Here is a 23,581-nt window from a genome sequence, read left to right on the forward strand (position 1 = left end):
TATTGGTATGGTAGTCAATAAAAACTCTTCAAAAAGAGGTCTAAGACACACTATCAGTTTTAGAGAAATTTATATAAACTCCTGGAAGGGAAGGTTTTTCCTGATTAGAAAAAAAAAAAGAAAAAAGAAAGCAGCCTTTGGTGCAAGTTGACTCTCAAGGGGCTAGCTGACACAGAAGGAGAAGATCTCCATTTAACTCCTGCTCTGTCGCACTTCCCACATGACCCGGGGCAAGTTATTAAGGCTTGTGCAGTTATTAAACAATGCACCACTGACTTTTGCATTGTCTTAGTGATTAGCTCCGAGCTCCCCGCTCAGTGTATCGACTGACATGGAGCTCATCCTAAACCTAGCTACGAAACCCCATTTCACTGCGTGCAACACAAACCCTAATAGGTGATGTCATTTATTAGTGTCAGAACTATCCTTAAAGTTAAGCCTATGTCCTCTCTGTGACTCTATCAAGCTGAGACAGCAGCCCTATCTTACCCCACAGAGGTGCTTAAAAGGCCAAGAGTTGACCAAGGTGAAATAATTTAGAGAATGAGTTACATCTGCATCATCAGTTCATACAAACCACCCATAGATCTTTAACATTGCAATCCTAGCTTGTTCATGTCATCAGTAAATCTGTATGTTAAGAGTTGAAGCCATAAAATAACTCAAATGCCCAGTGAAATTCAGCCTTGTACTTGCAGTTAGATCTTAGGATTAAGCTTTATAATTTATATGGATGCTAGATTGTATTACATAATTCTGTTAACCTTCTGATCCACACTTTGCTGTATGTTGACTTATATATGATAGCTAGATTTAATGATTTTTTTTTTTAATCCAAAAAATGGGAATCCCCATGTCTCAACAGCAACAGGCATATTCTCAGCCTCAGCTCATATTTTAAGTCCTCCACTCACTTTCCAACTCTCTGACTAATTAGTATTACTTCTTATAAGAGTTCCTCCGAGGAAAAGAAAATCAACAGCACCATTAGAGACACTTTCACAAGACACATTTTTGCATTTAATATTAGATTTTTTAATAGACAGGAGATTACTCACTTGCAGTCTCTTTCATAATAGGTAGCAAACTGGTTTTGTCACTGGAATTGTTATTTTGAAGCCTGGGGCTAATAAAGGTTTAAGGACTACAGTGCTAGAGTACCACAAACACAGAGCAAGCTTGATGATGATGAATCCTTAAGGTTCTTAAGGGAAATCATTCCTCCTCAGGTTTAAAATGATATTTATCACACTGGATAACACCAGGGTAAAAATAAAGACGCTAAATATGCATGAGGTTATCCAGACGGTTGGAATTGTCCTGTAGCTACTTCACCATCATACAGAAAGAAGGGCATCTCCTCTACAAGGGAGATGGCAGAAATGCCCATAAATCACCTGCGTGTCACCAAGGCAGAAAGAGAGGAGAGAGGACAAACCCCCAATATATCTGAGAGTGATCTGCCCTCTCTGTCACTGACTTCTGTTATCAAATCACTTAGACTTAGATTGTTTCCCTCAATTCTTTGACTCCCAGTTCTGCATGCCTAGAACTCTCAATGAAAGGGGATTAAATGCTTTATTTATTGTTTGCAGATTTTACAGAGGCAGATCATTTAATATGAACAATTACAGCATCTTCAAGACTCATCCTAGACAAGTCCTGGCATTTTAGCAAAGTCATGCTGATCGCTGTGCTATAGAACTTCATTTTATAGAAGATACTATATATCAAAGAAAACAAACCTAATTACCAGCACATCATAAACAACTTTGTGTCTTGAGAGCTTCTTGAAGTGTCAAAAATGTAACTCTGCCTTCTCCCACGTAAGCATTATAATATAGTCTCTAGTTATGTAAGCAAAGGAATAATCAGAATTTCTCCCAGGACTTCTCAGGTTCATTCAACAAACCCTCACCTCTTGAGCTATCACAATAACTGTTGATGAAGATAGCACATCTTTTCTCAAATTCCTAGCTAAGCTCATAAACAGAGCAATACTGAGTACCTGTTATACATTCAATTTTGGTATCATTAGGGAACCTCACCTATGCAGTACTTATTCGATCTCTGCTTTCCATGATTACTTCTGTATGTAAAATAAAAATCAATAAAATTTAATCCAAAAATACAAAGGGGATAAAATGCCTCTGCTTTCAGATGAGCTAGGACAGGAAATTAAATTCATCCCTCTTTACAAGCACACTTCCTGCAGCCAAAATTCCTTCTGTTCAAAGCTCTACCCTGGGGTCACAGCTGAAATGAGTTGGGAGAGGTTATCCTGATGCTAGCATATGTGAAACATGGAACTGGTCCAACCCAAATTAAGAAAAACTTTCTCAGGTTGTCTTCTGCCATACATTGTAGAGGATACAGAATTTCTCCCCGGGGTTTCTGGACATACAGAGGCAGACAGACTGGAGTGGATGGAAGAGCTGGATGAGGCATCTATACTGAAGATGGTGGACAGTCAGTGAATGGCCACTGGCCTGTGACCAGTTAGGCCATTAGGACACCAGTCTGCAGTCACTACGATCTACAATTAGTAATTGGACTTATTTTCCACATAGGATAGACTGTCACAAAAGCAGAGCCAAATAAAATAATGGGCTAGAAAAGGACCACAGATTCTAAGACAAATTGGACCTAGTGCAAAACCCTCTCAAATTAACATGACGTCTTTGATCAATCTCATAATTTGAACCATTATTCCTACACACGCAATGAGAGCTGGCAGTTGATAACCCCAGCTCTCCCTGGCGTGTGTAGTGAGCTGGCATAACTGTGACAGTGATCCCAACTCTCTGCTTCAAGAATTCAAGTCCTAGAAAATCTGCAGACTCTGGGTTGCCACAGAACAAGGTGGCCCTCTGTCCCTCATCCCTTTTGACCCAACTGGAACATCTGGAAGTTAAGGGTGCAATACGTAACAAATCGATGTGGCTATGTAACTAAAGTTTCAATTACTCTTTTCAGTTACTTTTAGCTGGGGCAGGAGCAGTAAAGATCAAGAGAGAAATAGTCAACACATCAACATATTCTGGAAACATGAAGCACTATGTTTAAAGGATATTCTTCACTCTGCATTGCTAGACCAATATAAAGTGCCAATCAGCTATATTTACTGCAGTAAATCCTATCTCTGCCCTAAAACTTTTTGGGCAGAGTAGAATGAAAACCTAATACTATCTCTGTGCCGATCACGTACCCTTCTAAAGAGGTGGTGTCTGACTTCTTCCCACTCAGCACAAAAAAATCCTACAGGTGATGGAGGTATACCATAGTGGTATAAAAAGGTACAGGCACTACTGATAATCTCTGTTACTTTCCTGACTATTCAGTCCTGGTTTGAACTGTTAAGTCATGTCAAGTTCCATTTTAGGGGAACTTCACCTTTATCGCTTTCCTTAAAATGATATGCATGTAGCAATGACGTAGCTCTGAATATCACCAACTGCAAGCTGTTAGGAGATGGTAAATGCTATATAACTGTGCATTAGTGTTTCAAAAGGATAATCCCTGAACAAGAGAATTTTTTTTTTTAACTGCTTCAAAGATAGCATCAGCAATTGAATGTTAATTGTCACTTTTCCCCTTTCCAGTAGCTTTATGATCACAAACGAAATAACACAGGAATAGCCGCCTTCTCTAAGGAGAACCCTAAAATTCAGCTGATAAAGGGAATCATCGTCTTTGCAATGACAACTGAATTGTCCTGTAGTATCTCCTTCATGTAAGTGTCAGAAATATAGGAACAGAGTCCAGAAGACTATCTACATGCCTTTGAAGTGTTTTCCTGCAATCTTTTTGTTTTTAAATGAATTAGTCTCTTTCAAACAAACAGGTGAAAAAGTTGGCTAATAATGCCTTTATCTAATAGCTCTTGGTTAATATTTCATCTCTTTTTTTTTATTTGTTTCAAGACAATAAACATAAACCTTTTTTCTGGTATATTAGCATTGAGTAGGATGATTTCAAGAGGGATTCTGCACTTCTTGATATATGAAATAATTTTCTTTTTAAAAAAAATTTAAAAAGTGGGTCACAGCTTGTGAAAGAATGATGCACTGAGGTTTGGTTCATACAAATTTATTTTGCCTCAACATCTCAAAGGGTTCTCTCTCAGAGGTCATATTTAAGTTTTAAAATGAGAAATAGAGCTTTGTGACTAATTGCTTTCAAACAGTGGAATGTAAACACGACTTCTGAGCTGTTTAGTTCTTTCACATCCTCATAACGCATACAGTCTTAGAAGCCTAGAGGTTACAAATACCACAGGAAGGTAGGAAAAAAAAAAACCCAAATGGTACACAGTATCAAACTCTAAAGCCACCCAGAATAAATATGTTTACAGCTGATCATTACTCATATGCCTAGGAATTAAATGGATTTAAATTCTGGTATTTCAGAGTCAAATTAACATAATATATCTGCCCAATAATACATACCAATGTATTGTATCAGCATCAATGATGCTGAGTGAATAGTCACGGTTTTTAGGGCTCAATCAATATTCTCAGAAAGTAATTTTAGAACCACATAGAAGATATCCCCTTTCTCCCCCTCCACCAAAATAAAAATAGTATTAAAGAACAGGAGAAACCTTTTTTGCTCAGAATTCACATATCTCTTTATCTTTTGAAGAAAAAAATAATCAAATAACCTCTTGCGTTGCCATACAAATACCCAAACATACAGCCTAACCCAACCCTTTGCCCACTCTGCTTGTCCAGCTTTTTTAATACCATACTTGAATATATCCCATCTGAAAGCATGTATGATCACTACAGCCTGTTTCTCACCTTTGTTTCATCACGACAAACTGAAGCTCACATGATTCACACATGATGTGGATGTGATGGGACAAAATACACTGGAAATTATTTTTCTTACATCATGCATCTTTTCTGTAATTCCACTGACTAGAAAATTTTCTTTCCCAGCAATAACGTACCTCTAGTTGATAAAGTCATGTGAGCACATGAATAGCAAGGAAAAAAATTAATGGTGATCTAAAACATAAAACTATTTTTATGAAGCATTTTGATGAACACCAGCATGAGACATAATGTAATTACTGTGGCTATTAGGCTGTTATTTATGTCAAATTTGTTGCTTCAGAAGCATTTTAGGATTATAGCACTCTTGAGAGTCTATCAAATGCACTGGCAGATGCAACAAGTAAGAGAATGAGGCAATAGCTCACTGCTGTTGCAACATGAAAACTAAACGTTAAATAATCAGATTTGAAAATCAGAAATATAGAGCACTAAGGATAATGGTATGAATGTAATAAAAAGAAAGTATTGTGTAGGAAAATCAAAGGCAATACTGCCATACATTTTCCTGTCCCCTGTTATTATCTAACATCAAGTTAATTTCTTGTATTATAAAAGTGTTAAGAAAATTAAGCATTGAAATGTGGCATAATGAAGAAATGAGACACACAGGAGCAAACATGGGATATAGCCCAGAAAATACTGTCATTGTCTCTTCCTACATCAATATTATCACAGACTGATTCAGTCACTTGTAGTTCAAAATGAAAATAAGTTTCTCTGCTTGGTCTAGTGAAGGGTCTCCCTGCCCATGGCAGGGGAGTTGGAACTAGATGATCTTTGATGTCCCTTCCAAACCAAACCTTTCTGTGATTCTATAATACTAACAGCAGGACCAGCATCTGGTTTCAGGCAGCATAAGCCGATATCTCCTTCAATGCTATAGAACTGTAACCCAAAAGTACAAGAAGGAAAGTATTAATAGAAATGCTATCTTTGTAACATTTCCAACAATAAGTATAGGAAAAAGAAATTGCTGAGCAAAGCTTATCCGTTATGTAGTTCAAATACATTTGGAGATAAGGCAGCGAACAGTCATATCCGGTCATTAAAGTTCTACTCGGAGACGTCCAAGCTTTCTCCATAATTATTTTGCACTTGTTTGGCTCAACGGCCTCATTCCTGCCAGAAGCACAGACAACAATAATGTATTCTCCAGTGGAATAACAAACATTTGTACCAAAAAATATAAACACAAATAAAATATTTTAAGAGGATCATGACACCCATTAGTATCATATCAGAAAATCTTGCTTAATTTCTCCACAGCAGCTATGGATACAAGAAAGTGCTATCAAATCATATTTTGCAGATGAGGAAAATCCAGTAAATCTGCATCTTTAGCCACCTCAATAATTTTCCAAATCCATCCCAACTGGCATGCTTCCAGTCCAATAGGAAACACAGGAGGAAAAACAGACAGTAATCCTGATCTTCCACTTATGGGCATTCTTCTTCTCCTCAGTCATCACTAGCACAGCAGAGATGCTCAATTTCAGGTACAAGGAGAAACAGCACTAACCCAAGAAAACATTCTGAAAATGCAGTACTCCTTTAGTCTCATCTTTCTATACACCTCATTACACGAGGAATTAAGAAAAGGAAAAATCAGCCAACTTCCAAAGGAAATAAACAAAAGATGTCACATATTAGGATGTATCTCCCTGATTCAATCAGTGTTTAAGTGTTTCCCGAGTCACATTTCTGAGTCACTGGTTACCTTCACACATCACACCATTTTCTATTTGTTTTTTTGGTTCTCTACATGACAATAGAGAGATGGAATATAGATGCTTCTCAGAGAAGAACAGAAGTGCTGTACAGATGCTACAAGTAATAAGCCCATCAAATAATCTTGTGGGTCAGGAATTAGTGTGTTACAAAATTATTATTGCCCAAGAATGAAACCAGAAGAATTGGGGAGAACTTTATAATTGCTTCACCATTAACCTGGAACGCTGTTGCAAGCCAATAATAAGCAAAGCACTGAGAACTTCAAATCATATTTGACAGATGGGCTTAATTAGTTATTCTCGTACAGACTTATAATATTTGCTGTTAATATTCATTCTAAAACACCCTGCTGGCTGTGATAATATTTATATGTTAATCCTGTTACGATAAGCTTTCAGTGCCAAAACCTCTCCAAATAAAATGACTGATATATTTCAAATTTCAATAAAGAAATGCTCAGGCATCCTGGTTAAGTTTGTCACTTCCACAAGTGTCTCCTCAATCCATGAAATTACACCTGTCACAGTAAGTTGGTTTTTTTTCTGATCCATGTAAAATTATCAGAAACACAAAAGTATTGAATCTTTAGTTAATTAACATTGCCACCTTTGCATTCATGTGATCAGATCTATGATTTTTAAGAGTAAACAGTATGCAAACAGAGTTTGTTGAACTTCTAAATGAACTATGGAGGCAAACAATTTGGTAAGAGACATCAATATTTACCTGTTAGCCATTGTGCATATTTAGTGACATCAAACATGTCCAGAAAAGGAAAAAATATTTTCCCCAAAAATATTAAGCACACTCTTTCTCCCCCCATAATGCTTGATCTTCCTTCTTAAAATGAATAGCAAAACAGACATGACTAAATTTAATGAGGAAAACAACATACTGAATAACACATTGCAAATATTTTGCATTTGTTTACAAACAATGAAGAAGTTCTCAAAAGTGGGAAAACCACAAAATCTCAACGGGGAAGTCAGATGGAATAAGTCAAACCAGAAGTTATATGAGAGTTACACATGCACCTTGTTTTCACTTGATTTTCTTTCCAGTAAAATCTAGCAAGTATATGAGCTCACGTTTCTTTTAATAAACCTGAACTAATGCTTATAATCAGCATGTGAACGTACACAGAATCCACAACCACTGCATCAAAGGTGACTTTTTGTGTGTGTGTGTGTGTACAAGGGGTCATTTTGAAGGCTTGCCACGGAATGATGAATAGTGAAGGGAAGTAAGTTGCCAAACTTCAATTCACCCATGAGGTTGCATTATATTTTCCTGATGAGGAAGAGAAATCAGGCAAATGCACTGTATGGACCCAATAAGATAAAGTGTGATGGAAAATTCATCTTTGGAATAATCTTTGATTCTGATCCAACGCCCATTTCTCTCAATGAAAATATTCACACTGTCTTCAAATAGCTTTGAACTGGGATTTTAAAGAATCTGTCTGACAGATTGTGCTAGACAGTAGGAAGCTCTGACCTTGGCATTATACACATTGCTGCTTTAACCAATAAAATTCAGTCAGGTACGAGACAATATATGGTTTAGATGAGAAAATTCAGGATACTATAGCAGAGAAATTGTGTAGAATCTGAGTTATAATAAGGAGAAAGCAAATTATGTCATGATTACCAAGGGAAATTCTTCCCTTCCTCTTTTTTTCATATACCCAGATTGCAAAGACATGAAGCTTCCTACTTACTAGGCTCAGAGAATATTTTTTTAAAATCAATTAAATCCCATAACAAATCCCCCAAATTTATAAGATTTTGTAAAATTTTAGAAGTAAATCACAGCACAGAGCTTCCATGTTATACGCCAAGTTTTCTAACAGCAATGCCAAACAATACATATGCAGGCAGTCAGATCCTTAAAAAGATGCACTTGACATTCAGTTCCAGAAACAATGAGCAAGCAGCAGCAAATGATATAAAAATATATTCATTAATCAGTTGTGGTTAGAAAAGGAACACCTATCTACCAGATGAAGGCTGTTTAAGACAGGTCAGCATCCCAAATTGTTGCACAATGGGAATGGATAATGAAAAATATGTTCCCTTCTATAGATTAAAAATTCATGTAAATCTCACCAACAGAAATGTGGGTTTGATACTAGGAGTATGTTTTAGTTTCCTCTGGATAAAAAAACCAAACCAAAACAATCCAAAAAAACCCCAAACAAACCACCTAAAAAATCCCAAGGAAAAAAAACCCAACAAAACCACCCCCAAAACCCCACCACAATCAGCCCTATAATTACTCCCTGCTATAATGCCTGGCAGCAAATAATTTAAAGAGATTAAACTAGTCTCAACTGAATTATAAGATATTGTCTTGATTTCAGCTGGGGTAGAGTTAATTTTCTTCCTAGTAGCGGGTATAGTACTGGGTTTAGGATTTCGGATGAGTATACTGTTGATAACACACCGATATTTTGGTTGCTGCTAGGCAATGTTTGCACCCTCCTCTCACACTGCCCTGCCAGCGGGGAGGTTGGGGGTGCACAAGGAGCTGGGAGGGGACACAGCCAGGACAGCCGACCCCAACTGGCCAAAGGGATATTCCATACCATATGACGTCATGCTCAGCATATAACTCATGGGAAGCTGGCCAGGGGTTTACACCACTGCTCAGGAACTAGCTGGTCATTGGTGGTCTGTGGGTGGTGAGCAGTTGTGCTGTGCATCACTTCTTTTCTATATTATTATTATCATCATCATTCTTTTCTGTCATATTAAACTGTCTTTATCTCAACCCAAAAGTTTTAACTTTTTTTTTCCCCGAATCTCTCCCCTACCCCACTGGGAGGGGGGAAACGAGCAAACATCTGTGTGGTTGTTTTAGCTGCCTGCAGGTTAAACCACAACAGACATGAAACATGTTCTTCTAAATACTATGTGAAAACAGTATTTCCTGCTAGTTTTAACTTCCTTAGAGTATTACAATTGAATGACATTTAACTCAAACTACATGTGGTAGAATTAGCAACGCACTACAAAAAGGCAGCCACAGCGTTTCCAAAAGCATTTTCATCATGCATTAAAAGTTACTAAAATCACGGCAAAATGATTTGAAAAGGAAAAACAGCAGTCAGTTATTAAAAGATAGACTGCTGGAAACGACCTACCTGTTTTCAGAGGCAGCAGATTTCCTCTGGCAAACAATAACAGCTGGTGCATGTTTCCCGGTATAATCCATGCTCTCCCTGATGTCCCATAAGTATGGGCTGCTGGCTCTTACACTGAAAACGTTCACACCTTTCTTCACCTTTGCCCTAGGAGAAAGAAGAGGATATTTCACCAATTAGATACAAAATGTCAGCTCGATCTGTTACTTATTTCTTCATTATTTCCTCATTACTGCCCCACAGAAAATGCTACCACTCGTTAGAGTTTGACAGTATTACAAGGAAAATAGATGAGAGAATTAATTAAGAATTCAATATTTTGAAGGAATGATATCAAAATAGAAATCTTATTGAACTAATGGAAATTACAGCTTCAGTCATAGCTAAATTGCCAAGTAGATATGTTCTAAAGCATGCTCCTCACTCCTGCTCTTCCATTACCACACTGTGGAGCATGTTAAGGCGCTCTCTTGACTAGGAGATATTGGGGAGGAAAGCATCATTTTTGTCACAAAGGAAGGCAGGCTGTTGCTGGGGCTTATATCTGGAGTGAGGAGCCATTGCTAGGTCTCATATTACAAGGAAAAAATCTACCTTTTCTTTTCCCCCCTCCCCGGATTACGCAAAGATGACATTTCATATCTTTGCTCCAATTTTCATCATCTTTCTGAGTCCACAACTTTTCTTCATTTTATTTTAATACTGTTGGGTTTAACTGTTCCATCAGTTCTGATTCTAAAAAACACTTTGGAATAGTCCAAAAGTGACTGGTTTCTTTGGAAGTTGGTTTCGATGTCTGAGGCTGAACAATAGGAAAAGCTGTATGACAAGACGTTACAGTCAGGACAACTAGGCTGGCTCCTACCGAGAAGTACTGTCTGGTTCTCATGTATTAGTGTAATATTTCTGGTTTTGAATAACCAGTGGAGAAGAGGAACTATATATTTAAATACCTGTTTTATTTCCTCCTAGCAGGTGTTGCATTCCTTAATTCTTTCTCTCCCTTTCTTTAACTAAATATGTATCTTAAGGCACTATTGAATTAGTCCACAGCTACATAATGTTGGCCAGTTTGCTGAATTAGGAGTTTCTGGTGGTGTTAACTTTTGGTTTCAGAATGTGTTTACAAAAACAAAAAGTCCATTGTGGTCAAACAGCCTCATATATGAGCTGTCAGGAAATGACAGTTTAATTATATTTGCTTAAAATCTCATACACAAAATCCATTCAGTGTTATGGCAAGTTCTCAATTCTGGGCAAAAAACCAAAAAGGTATATGATTTTATTGTATAAACAGCTGCTGCCATGCAGAGATGCTAATATCAGTAAAACAAGCACTATCAGCTCTGCCTCCGCATGAAATTACTTGTGAAATCTTTGAAGGACAACATCCACGCAGATGTTTTCAGAATAAAAGCCAAAGGATTCCTTCAACTGCCTTGGACAAAAAGGGTTCTCTCTCATTTATTCTACCACTAACTCAATGGCAGTGGCTGTAATTTCCTTAGCACACCTGGAAGAATTAATACATGAAGGCTGCCAATTTGTGCTCAAGTTCTTCTATGCTCATTTCACAAAATATATTTTAAGCAGGTGCAGTTACTGCTCCTAGACCACAAACATCTCTCAGGACAAGAGATCAATGGTCAGAGCGGAAATTAAACTGCACTCCTGGCATCTTAGAGAAAGAGAGGGAGGCAGAAAAAGGCCAGGCAATCAGGATGAAACATTTTTCAGCATATGTCTTTAGCTATTCCTAGTGACTAGCATCTAGTCCCGCCTTTCTGTTTGACCTCAGAAAGGAAAACTGCTGCGTATCAACAACAGAAAAACGATTCCCACTTTAGAGGGAAATGAGGGTGGCTCAAATATTTCCAAGTTAAGCTGGCTATGTTTAAGAAACTCATATCCACCCTTCTAGCTCTCTCAATGTGGTTGCTGTCTCTATAGTAGTTGATTGTGGCTGGTGAGAAGGTGCTGATGTGGGATCTGGGCCACCTAGCTGAGCTTACGTGTCTGAAAAGGCAACTGTCTCGATGGAGCCAACCCACTGTGCTGGGCTCTAGCGCAGGACAGCAACCGAATCACTCGCAGCCAGAGACTGCTTGCAAGATTGCAAGTGAGCCGTTGTTTCATTTCACAAGGCCACATATGCCTTGAGCTTGTGCTGCAAGGTTGGCCCCTCAGTTTTGCCGTGCAGGTATAATAAACCACTGGTATAACGCACAGTATATTTGATCAGTAACTGACTGCTGTCCTCACAGCCTGCACATGCCAGTAAGTATATCTGAGATTTCCACATGTCATGAAGCCTCCTTGGGACACATGCAGGAACACTAATCCTGTTGTAAGAAATTTGGAAGTCCTGGACAAAGATATTAAGCCCTTGAATTCCCCTGGACAACATTTGGGGGGTGGGGGGCGGGCACGGAACGGACAGACAGAACACGTCCTGGAAACTCAAGCAGACAGTAGCCTTACATAAAAGCAACAATTTTCCCATGACTAGAAGTTACGAGCAATTACTGTGTTACAATTGCTACTTAAAAACACACAACAGATGATATTGACTATACAACAGCTATGTTTTTATATCTTTTATTAACAAAACTGGTAGGGAATCAAGAAAAAAAGCAGCCTTAGAGCATAGCATATTCTGCCTTGCTCTGCTGGCATATATGCAATAGCTTTACTGCAATTGAGAAAGCTGTGCAGGGCCTCACACTGAAAATTGAGGAAATTTCTCACTTTTATTTTAAAAAGCATTAAAAAAACAGATTAAGAGTAGCGTACAAACACAGACACAAAACAGATACCATCATCTTATTTTCTCTTTGGATTCTTTTAAATGCCAGAGTGACAAGGTAAACCAGAAAAATGAGCACAAAACCAGTAAGACAAGCTGAGTTTGTTTATCCTTGACATTCACTTTATCCAATAACGAACTGCCATCCTGCACTGATTTCTAATGTTTCAAAACAAATGTGGATCCTTGTGTACACTCCTTGGTGTAATTGCAGTGTATGGATCAAGATTTCCGAGAAGAGTTTTTGATAAGGTCTAATTTAGTCATCTATTAAAAGCCCTAAACCCCTAATTTTACTGAAAATTAACAACAAGATGGTTGTTTTCTTCAGAATTAGAGGTTAGGGACTCTTTTTGAAGAATCAGTTAAATATACATCTATAATTAGCACAAAAGCTTCAATTCAGCGATCCCAGGAAATGCTTTTTCCTCTGGTAAGTCTCAATGCTGTACTTGCTACTGTCAGAGAATTGCAGAATTTTATTCACCCAATTTACAATGGCAGTAGCACTTTGCAATTACCAAAGAATGACCTGGATGAAACAGGGTTAATAATAACTGAAGGTATGTTATTTGTCAATAGGTAAAACTGAAGATACCTGAGGTGAAAACACTATGACCTGCTGTCAGGGCTCAATTACTCTCTTGCAAATCTGTTTTATTGAATTGCCTGGCTGGCACAGGGCAAGCTGGGTCTTCAACCCTTCAGCTGCTCTTGAAAGTGCTCATGAGACGGCCTCTTGGTTCAGCCTACCAAGATTTCTCAACTGCAATACACAAAAATGCATATGACAAAGCTTTTTCATATATTTGCTCACAGCCGAAGCACACAGATTGTACATTTGCTTAAAGCGCTGTGGCTGGGCAGCAGCAAGTGAAGTTGTTCGAGTGGTTTGTGCCCATCACTTCACTTTGGGCCAGATTCTACTTCGGAAAAGAGGAGGAAAGAAAAGACTTATTAAACATCTTAATTGTGGTTGGTTTTGAGTTGTGTTTTTTCAAACAAGGAGCCTATCCAACTAAATAGTTTCATAGGTGTTTCTACAAGCTCTTATTTACCTCTGGATCACTGCTCACAGTACAGCACATTGGTTACTGAGACTCTTAAGTAGCTCACCCCTTGCACCAAATCAATCATGGCAAAAAAAGCCCTTGGGAGTCCTCAAATCCCTGAACACCCATCAATGCTGACAGGGTACAAATCAAGGGAAGAGAGAAAGAAAAAAAAAAAAAGAAACATGGAAGGAATTCCCAGAATCAATACATCACACCTGAAGTCAAGGAAATACATTTCCTAAATGCATGAAGATAGTGATTCCCAATGCTATCTCCTGACCCACTAAACACTATGTTTACTCTAGTGATAAAAGAGGCTTCAACTGGACCAATTAAAATGCAGGCAATGTCCTTTCTCATTTATCAAAGTGTCTGTTTTAGCATCTCCCAGTTTTTGCAGTTTACAACCAGTTAACACTTAGCTTTCAGCCCATGTCATTACTGCAGGCTGGTAATGGCTGTGAAATTGTTACTTAAGTGTTGTACAAAGTGGAACAGTTGGCTGGTGAAAAATAACAGCATTACCGCACGTGTGCTGCTAAGTGCCATGGTACAATGTCAACAAAGTGTCTGGTTTGAAGCACCACAGGGAAGGGAAAGACAGAGAGCGAGCACTCACGCAAATTCACCCCCAAGACATGCAAGAGATCAAAGACAAGGAGCACGCCGGAGCCGCAGATATCCTGCCACAGGCACGATCCCACCTCCACATTTTACTCCTGAAAATGTCCCGCATGCAGCATACAAATATCACACATCCCTCCATTTCAAAACAAAGTGCAGACAAACAGGGAATCTAACCCCTAAACAGCTCTAAATAAAGCTGTTTTAGACCCATGACATTGAATCTAGTTTTCTATTACTGTGAGCGCTCAGGGCAAAGATCTGTGGGAACCTTTCATGCTCCTTCTCAGAAAGTGAGCTTTCAACATCAAAGGAATAAAAAGAAAAGGGAGGCTGTTAACACAGGTACTACCACTGGTTATCATCTTGTTACCAGTGGCGACTAGAAGGTAGCAGACAAATTGTGTGCAGAGGGGTACAATTTTGAGAGCTTCTAGGCACCTAACAGACATCGGAGTGGGCTCTGAATTTGCTCTGTCACTGTAAATCCTCAAAGCACTTCAGAAATAACTTGAGGGAGTTTCTATTTCTGTTTATCTTTACAGAGGCTAATCTTAACCCAGCAATGGAGACAGACCGAAGCAGTGTTTAGCTACACGGGATGGCAGTCTTCACTTTGCTAATACTCACCGCCCCTGGACTGTGACAACAGTAACGGGTGTGGGAGAGGCTTTTCCCCCACCAGCCCATTTGAAATCAAAGACAAGCAAAATGTGAGTGGAAATGGACCTGACCATAGCTGCTCTTGTCATATGACAAAGAAATTGGGTCCATTCCCACTTAATGGAAAGTCTAATGCGCTGATCTAAGACAGCAGCAAAACACTCTCTGCAAGTTACTCTAACAGTATTCACAGTCCTAACCTGTAAATACCCAATACATGTCATTGCCCAGAGCCTATTTTTGCTGATGGCTAAACCACAAGTTGCTCTTCATGCAGGCTCTTTCCAATGACATCACCTCTTGATCCAATAACAAATTCCAGCTGCTGGAGGTGGAGACATCTAGTCTGTATTTCCCGAGGCTCCACTGATGCTAGCTAGCTCCAGTATCTGAGGTCATTCTGGTGCTGCACGTTGCATAAATGAGACCATTTTTATATGAGAACACTTCAGTCTGACATTTGCATCCTGATGTTTCACCTCCTGCAAACAACCTCCATCCCCTCCCAGGGGCTTGATTTTACTAAGCAATCCCAGGACCAGTTCTGTTCTCTTTTCAAGCATGGAAAAAGGAATACCTGTTACTACGCACCATAATCGTTCAGGCTATTGACAATTTTTTGTTTTGGTTACTCTCAACAGGTTCAAAGAGATGATCTAGAAGGAAGTGGAAAAAAATAAAACTTATGCTGTCTTCCTGGGAATCCTGGGATGATTACATAGCAGTGACTCATTTCTTACCTTACATTGCATTTGCTGCACCTGCAGCTCTCTGCGCTCAAAGAATCGTATTAAAATGCACTGAAACATCAGATCACAATGGGAAACAGCAATGACTTTTCCGCGTTTACTTCAGGACAGGCTTTTTTAATTTTGGAGTACCAAAATTAAAGACAACACATGGAAAGACAAATTTGTGAACACCAGAAAAGCTAGTAAGCTAATGAACAGCACTGGAATGAGAATTAAGTATGTTAAAGAGCACACCAGACATAACAAAAGCAAAACAGGGTGAAGCATGGAGCCAAGCTTCCGAGTGAAAGCAAACACCAGAGGTAATCCAGTGGATGGCAGACCCCTTTGTCCAGTCTCCCTGAAAATCCATACGTGGGCCAGAGTCTCCACCTGTTTGAGAAGCGCTCAATAGATTAGAGCTTCTTGGTATCGGAAGCCACCACTTCTTCCACCTCAGCTAGTGCTGGCACTTCTGTTACTGTGTGGGGTCTTGTAGCAAGTGAGGAAGCAGAGTAAACACTTTCAGCATAAGTGTCCCAGTCACTTCCTTTTGCAAAAGCCTTTTTATCTGTTGACTTCTAAAGACTCACACAGACACATTTCTTATATAAACAGAGCTGATCAAATTAACCGCTCCATGGTGCAAGGAGGACTGGTTGGAATTTGTGTTTCCAGCATTTCCACTTCTAATTTTATGTTCAACACTAGGGTGATGCTAAATTTATACACTTTAAGGCCATACTCTTCTTTTGTCCCTCTCTGCAGTTTCATTGCTTTTTATGGCTGAAGCTAATATAGGACAGAATTTGAGCCTGAAAGAGAGTCATCTCTTTGAACATCAGTCAAAAAAAAAAGTGCCTGTCATAGAGAAAACAGGCTTGTTTTTGTTAGACTTAAGGCTTATTTGCAGTGATTGGAAGAAAACCAAGGGTACAAATGCTTTCTGGATTTGTATCTATCATGAACCCCTGAAGAAATAATGACCATTTAAAAAAAGTTTTCCCTATCAGCATGAAGCTTTCATAGTTGAAATTCTTTCAATAGAAGGAACTGTATTTGAGAAGGGCCCATTTAAACAAACCATTTTAGAACTGACTAAACAAAATTGCAGCTTTCTCGGTGCAACAGCAATTAGGTCACGTAGTAAAACACTTCATACTAACCATCTGAATGTCTGTCTTAATTTCATAATCAATTTTGGCATGGCTTATAAAAGGTAGGATTTGGATGCCAGGATTTAATGTACAGAGCTGGCTTCTGTAAGGCTTTTTTTGTTTTGTTTTCCCCACTGAATACTTCGTGTACAAACCAGTGTTGTCAGTTGTTTTTGGAGAAGATGCCTCGAAGTTTCTTCAGATTACACTAATAGTTTCATTGATTGAAAATCCACAGCAGAAGAGAATCGGGAGTCCCTGAGATACTGATGGAGTTAGAATAATTTATGGAGAGCGGTCTAGCACAACATAAGCTATTTAAAGCTGTATAATATACCCACAAACTCTTATTAAGGTCTGTGGTTTTCAGCCCTGTGAGACAGAAACCAGTTATCATTATGCATCACCATGAAAGCAGATTAAAATTAAATCAATCTGTTTATCTATGGGTTTGCAATGCAGCTTTTCCAAAGCATAACATGTTCTCCATCTAATTAACATTTCATGAGGAAAAACCATTCCACCCAGACACTAAACCACCCTCATTCAAATGGAGATATTACAAAAATACAGCCCAGGTGGATTTATAACAAAATTTAATTAGTGAAAGGGCACAAGACCTATTTAGGCTTCAAAAGTTGAATTGTGCATATCAGGAGTTAAATAAAATAGATCTCTCTGTAACGTCTATCTCTTGGACTTGACAAAATTGCCTATTGTGCTTAAAGTTTATGTCCACGCACACAGTCGCATATATATACACACACACACACACACGCACTACACACACAGATTTAGATTTTATTCCTCCTGGGGGTTTCAAAAAGAAAGTCCTTATTAAAAACATCTTTCGCAAGATGTAAAATGCAGAAGTCTCTGGTGAATTAAAAGGAAAGAATGCATACAAATCAATTTAAAGCAGAAACAAGAATAGAGTTTGTAGCTCTGACCTCTATCCACTTTTTAAACAAGCCGTGAGAGGGCCTGATCCTCAGTGGGAACCAGAACCCTTCATGGCCTGCAGAACTGGATCTTTTTGTTTTAGAAAGACCCTGAATTAGAGCTCAGGAAGCAAACCTTGGGAGTTATGTGAGTAATAAGAATAGCACTGCACCTCCCCAGGGACCCCAGCAGCAGTCATCTCGGGACTCCCCACGTGAAGGAAAAGTCAGAAACAGGTTTTTCATAAACTTCATGTCTGTGTCAGCCAACAGTCTGGCTGGTGCATCCTTCCGCTCATTTCATCGTGTGGACAGTACACGATGTCAAATGAGTGACAAAGCACTGAGAAAGAGGAAAAGAGCAGCATTGTAACCTGAAATGGCACTACAGAAACGTATGCTACTAGCAGGCAAAATCTCAGTAATAACACACCACTGTTACAACTGGCAATGTCACTGTAAGCGACCTTCTAAGGAGGTATTATCGTGTTAAGGGACAAGCCGGTACTCCTGCCCATAGCCATATCTCAATGCAAATTAAGAAACAAGCACAGAGATGTTTAAGAGTGTTGTGATTTAGCCCCAGCTGGTAACTGAGCACCACACAGCCTCTCACTCACCCTCCAACCCCAAGGGGATAGGGAAGAGAATGGGAAAAAAACCTCATGCGTTGAGATAAAGACAGTTTAATAGGATAACAAAGGAAGAGAATAATACCAATAAAAGTGATAACAACAAAAGTAATAACAACAAGTGGTGCACAAATGCAATTGCTCACCACATGCAGAAAGGGGGAAAAAAACCCCTGATGCCCAGTCTGTTTCCAAGCAGTGATCCCACCTCCCAGCTCGCTTCCCCAGTTCTATCCGGAGCATGACGTTCTATGGCAGGGAATATCCCTCCGGCCAGTCTGGGTCAGCTGTCCTGGCTGTGCTCTCCCAGCTTCTCCTGCACCTGGCAGGGCCTGGGAAGCTGCAAATTCCTTGACTTAGTGTAGACACCAGAACTACCCAGCAACAACTAAAATCATTGGGGTGTGATCAACATTAGTTTCATACTAAATCCAAAACTATACCAGCTACTAGAAAGAAAATTAACTGTCTCAGCCAAAACCAGGACAAAGAGGAGATAGTGTCTTAAGGTTGATAGTTAGAGGTCAAGGTGAGGAAGTAATCCATGATCTCTTTTTACCCCAAACTACTCAGCATATGAAGTGTTGTAACATGACGCTGACTTACTGTCACCTCTCCCAGCTGTATGGCACTTCTTCCTACAGGAATAGATAATTGGACAATAATGAGCAACAATACTAAACAAAACAAAATATTTATGTATTCAAGAGTGTGAAGGAAGGTGTTTGTTTACAGAAATGAAAGACAAAGATAAATAGTGCTGCCTGCTGATTTAAAGTGGTTGGGAGCCCTGTGGACTGTTTCCAACTACTGTTTCTAAAATAAATGCAAAAATATGAAGTCTGAAATACATCTTTCTAAATTGCTTGTAAAAAGAGAACAATGCAATGCATCCCTTCCTTTCCTAGCCAAACATCAGCAGAGCTGCTAACAGCACACAGCCTGTGCAACCAACAATTTTTAAAATTAGACTTAGATTTAGGAAAGGATGGGAAAAACAAAGTACAGTACTGGGGACTCCATGCAGTAAAAGTAGGGTGCCATTTGCCCATTTCACAGGTGCAAGAAATGGTAAGAAACAGTTACCATACCACAACAAGCATGTGAGTGAAGCTGGCGGAAAGCTACCCCAGAGAACCATCTAGACCACAAGATGAGTGTAATGAAGGGTTACTCAGTTCGCCATTGCAGGTGGAGTAAAACAGAGCATAGCATGGTTTTTGAAGTGCTGTAGGGACATTTATACATGTGTTTTTATGTACGTGTACATGTATTTTTATGCTGAGTGGGCAAGCAACAAGTGGAGAAATTCTTCTGGATTCACTTAAATTGGCTGAGAACATTAGGAGCACAATGAATAAAGAAGAGAAGGCTGCTGGACCGTGCAGTATGAGTACAAACAGTTGCAGAAATAGGAATAGAGCTATATATTCTCTATATATACCAAGAAGCAACAGTCGATAAGACTATTTCTTTGGCTTTATCTGCAAAGCAGTGTCTGGTGCAGGACCTTTTTGTTTTGAAGTCAGACAATAAGATGCAATTGTTGAGGGATGCAGATACTGCTCTGCGTAAGTAGCATGACCTGGCTAATCACCTTTTTACAAGATTTGAATCACCTTTTTACCACACTTGGATGCTAGCAATCAAAAGTACAAGCATTTTGACTTATCAAGTAGAATTATCAAGCAGATCAACAGCCACTGCCCGAACTCCCTTCAATGTGACTACTAGCTGTCTGATGTTCAGTGAAAGAGAGCACACACCTTAAAGTGAATGCTTCAAGGCTGAGGTTAAAATACATTAGCAATCACAAACATATCATAAATGCAGATAGCATGTTTATCTCAAAAGAACGTCCAAAAAAGTTCCTGTCCTCTCCTGGAGAGACTCAACTGCACCAATGCTTGCCAGCCTAATGCTGCTCTCAGTGAGGGCTCGCCTCCTGCAGCCCCAGTGCTTGACACCGAAACTGCCCTTTCAGTTCTTCACGGTGACACCTCGAAACTCATGGCACTCTTGGTGAAGGGTTTGGTGCTTGGAGGTAATTTAAAAAAGATTCTTTAACAGAACATTTCAAACTTCATAAGCAGGACAGTTCTGAGGTATTTCCAAATCACATTCTAATGCAAAATGAAACAGCAGTATCGCTGAGCAACGAAAGAGATTACCTCTACAGTGCTAACGAAGACCGATCGGTGAAAATGAGTTAGCACTGTTCCCTAGCAACTTCTCCCAGCTGCAGATGAAATCATTTTCTGGACATCACAGAAATAGTGAGTACTTAGTTCTCTTATATGGGAATTCTCTCATCCATTGTCTATATGCAGCCCCCTGTAGGAGGTTACACAGGAGCAATTTATGGCAAGCTGTACCATTATATTAGCTTGTCCAAAAATTTTTAAAAAGACCCATTGCTTCAAATGTGCTGTGTTTGTCCTTCATTCAATGACATGTATGTCAGATATTCAAAGAATAGCATCAGAGACACAGAAAAACAGCATATAACAATTTTTGCTGCAAAAATCCTGAGCCTGCAAACCCTTTTTCATAAAAGTGTTTCCTCACTCACAGGAGCAATTCCACTGATTCCTGATGACATTACCTAAGGTTTACAGAATTGGGTCTACAGTAAAGAAAATGTAAAATAAGTGTATAAATAAAGGGTTCTGATTCATTAATGGAGAAAAAAACCTGCATTGCTCCAAAGAGCTGCTATCGGCGTAAAATAGATATCCACTAAGCAATTCAAATAGGAACTTTTGTTATATACATAAAATCTCAGGCTGAACACTATACATCTATATGGACATATTTAACCACCTTTCTGTCATCTGCACGAGTGGCTACCGAAGCAACATTTGCTAAATAATAGCAAGGAGTTCTGCTGCAGGCAAACCCTAATAGCTCAATGAAGCCACTGACGCAGAAGGGAGTTCGATTAATACAAAAATGACACGATCCAAAATTATTCTATGTCCTTAATGTAGAGTACAAGCAACGTTGTCTGTATCCAGCTGCAGCAGTTAACTCTAGCACATGTCAGAGCACAGTTACGGTTGTGATTTTAATACTGGAAGAGCCATAGAAGAGGGCTTGGCTGATCCAAGCAAGCAGAAGCAGAGATCACTTGGAATTACACAAAAACCTCCTTGTCAATTGCTCTCCAAGACAGAGCTACTTTGCAGGAATGCAAAGGCAGCTGGTAATCCTCTCCACATATAAATCCTGAAAAACTAACAATTACACCTCCTCTCAGCCTCAAATTTCATGCATTTCCTTGGACTGTTTTATTCTATTTGTGCATTTTAACATAAGAAAGATGAGGAGTTAGAGACCTCTCATCACAGCATACAATTGTTCTAACAACCCTACTGTGGAATTCAAATGTGTGAGAACCCCCTAATGTCCACCTATCAGTGGTCAAAGTTAAATGTCAAACTTAAATGTCATAAAACATATTCGAAAAAAGAATACGGGAACCTAAAACACGGACTGAGCAAGAATCATAGTGCACATATATTTTTCTTTTATATTAAAGTTTTATAGCTTTAGACACCCAGTTTAATGTGTCACAATTTTTGGAAGCAGATTGCTCTTTTGAAAATAGAGGTTTTAACAAGTTTTAGTGAGCTGACATACAGAAGTCTTACTTGTGGCAATGACTGACATTTTTTACTTTTGCAGCAAAAGCCCAGTAGCAATCAGCCAAAAACATTAACACTCTAAATCATTTGCCACTTTTTAAAATTCTCTAGGCAGAAGCGACCACTAGACAGTTGTTATTGAAAGTAAAAGCGTTGTATCCCCGGCTACCAGATGGTAGGACAAAATCTGCTAAGAAATACGAGCTGTTTTATCAGGCAACCAAAACATCAACAAAATGGATAAAATGGCTAGATGATAAAGTGCTGAGAGTGATGGAATACATAGAGGCTGAAGAAACCATGATGGAGAGAGAAAAATTGCAGGAAGGGAGCCCAGAAAAATAAACCATAAGTTTATCAGACATTGACTTCCCCTCATTCTTTAAACTACAAGAAATGTGAGCTATAGTTTCAAGAATCCCCATGCTCCCGTTAGTAAGATTTTACAACACAGCATAACACTACCATTCAGCATGGGAAACCCATATGGTTGTAGTAAGAAGGAAATTAATAGTCTGCCCAGGGATTAAGGCATCGTTCAGACCCAGTAAAATCCCAGCGCCTGTTTGCTTAGCTTTGTCTCTGATTAGTTAACTCCTGGGCTCTTGCCAAGTGGATGTGCACTCACAAATGCAAACCTGTTAGTGGGGTTTTGACAGTTGTGATAAACTTGTGGTCAAAATTAACGTTCAAAAAGATTCTCCGTTTCAGCCGCACGCAGCAGTCTTCTCCTGACTGTGCATTGAAGCAAGTCTGGGCCATGCACTGTCTCCTCCAAGCCTGGATCTGGAGGCCAGACAGAAGCTCCAACACACTCCAGGTACACTTCTGATCAGCTCTCAGAGAGCACATGTCATCAGTTTAAACACAGTTAGTGTTGGGGTAGAGCTGGCACCCAAACTCAAGCCACTTGCCTTTCTGGTGTGGGGCTGCTGCAAGCCTCAAGCACACCAAGATCCGGCAGGTCTTCCTGCAGACTTTAGCACTAGGGTATAACTCACCCCTTCAACACATGCCATGCACTGCCTTTACTACCAGGGGTTGTAAGGGAGTCTTGGAGAGCTGTCTGTAGGGCAACAGGACACCATTTATACAGTGAAATGATACCGAGGACCCCATCTCTATGCTATAGGAGATCCAGTGGCTGTACCTACTGCTGTCCTAGCCCAGTTCTGGGGTGTGACATTCCTTTAGCTGATGGAGTGCATTTGGTTACCACCTCTTCTGGTTTAGCTTAATTGGAAAAGAATCTAACTTGCATACATACTTCACAACTGCTCTGTGTTACAAATCAAAGCACAGTAGGTGAGGACAAATAAGAGGCTCACTCTGAAAGTATGCTTAGGATGCAAACTGAACACTAATGTTTACATGCCAACTGACATGGCAAAGAGTAAAAATCTGTTAGCAAAACCTGGAGCTGACTGAATATTACCCTTTAAAAAAAAAAAAAAATCACTTTTCCAAGAAAGATGCCAGCCAGTAGCAGCAGAGGCCTCTGTGAATACTCTAACCCCCACTTTGAGCCATGGTCTTTGGTTGAAGATTTGTCTTCATAGTAAGTGCTTTGAGACTTTCAGCGTGTTCTATTCCCATGAAAGTCACTGT

The 23,581-nt window shown here is 39.4% G+C and overlaps 1 protein-coding gene across 1 annotated transcript in view; it reads right to left on the reverse strand.

Annotated features, from left to right (window-relative positions):
* TMEM132D (transmembrane protein 132D) overlaps positions 1–23,581 on the reverse strand; it is a 266,118-nt gene that overhangs the window by 146,537 nt on the left and 96,000 nt on the right. The window contains exon 3 of the mRNA XM_075769633.1: positions 9,718–9,864. Within this exon, the coding sequence (XP_075625748.1) occupies positions 9,718–9,864 (147 nt within the window). The remainder of the gene's footprint in view (positions 1–9,717; positions 9,865–23,581) is intronic.

The sequence above is a fragment of the Balearica regulorum genome, chromosome 17, assembly GCF_011004875.1.
Source record: "Balearica regulorum gibbericeps isolate bBalReg1 chromosome 17, bBalReg1.pri, whole genome shotgun sequence".
Classification (NCBI taxonomy): Eukaryota; Metazoa; Chordata; class Aves; order Gruiformes; family Gruidae; genus Balearica; species Balearica regulorum.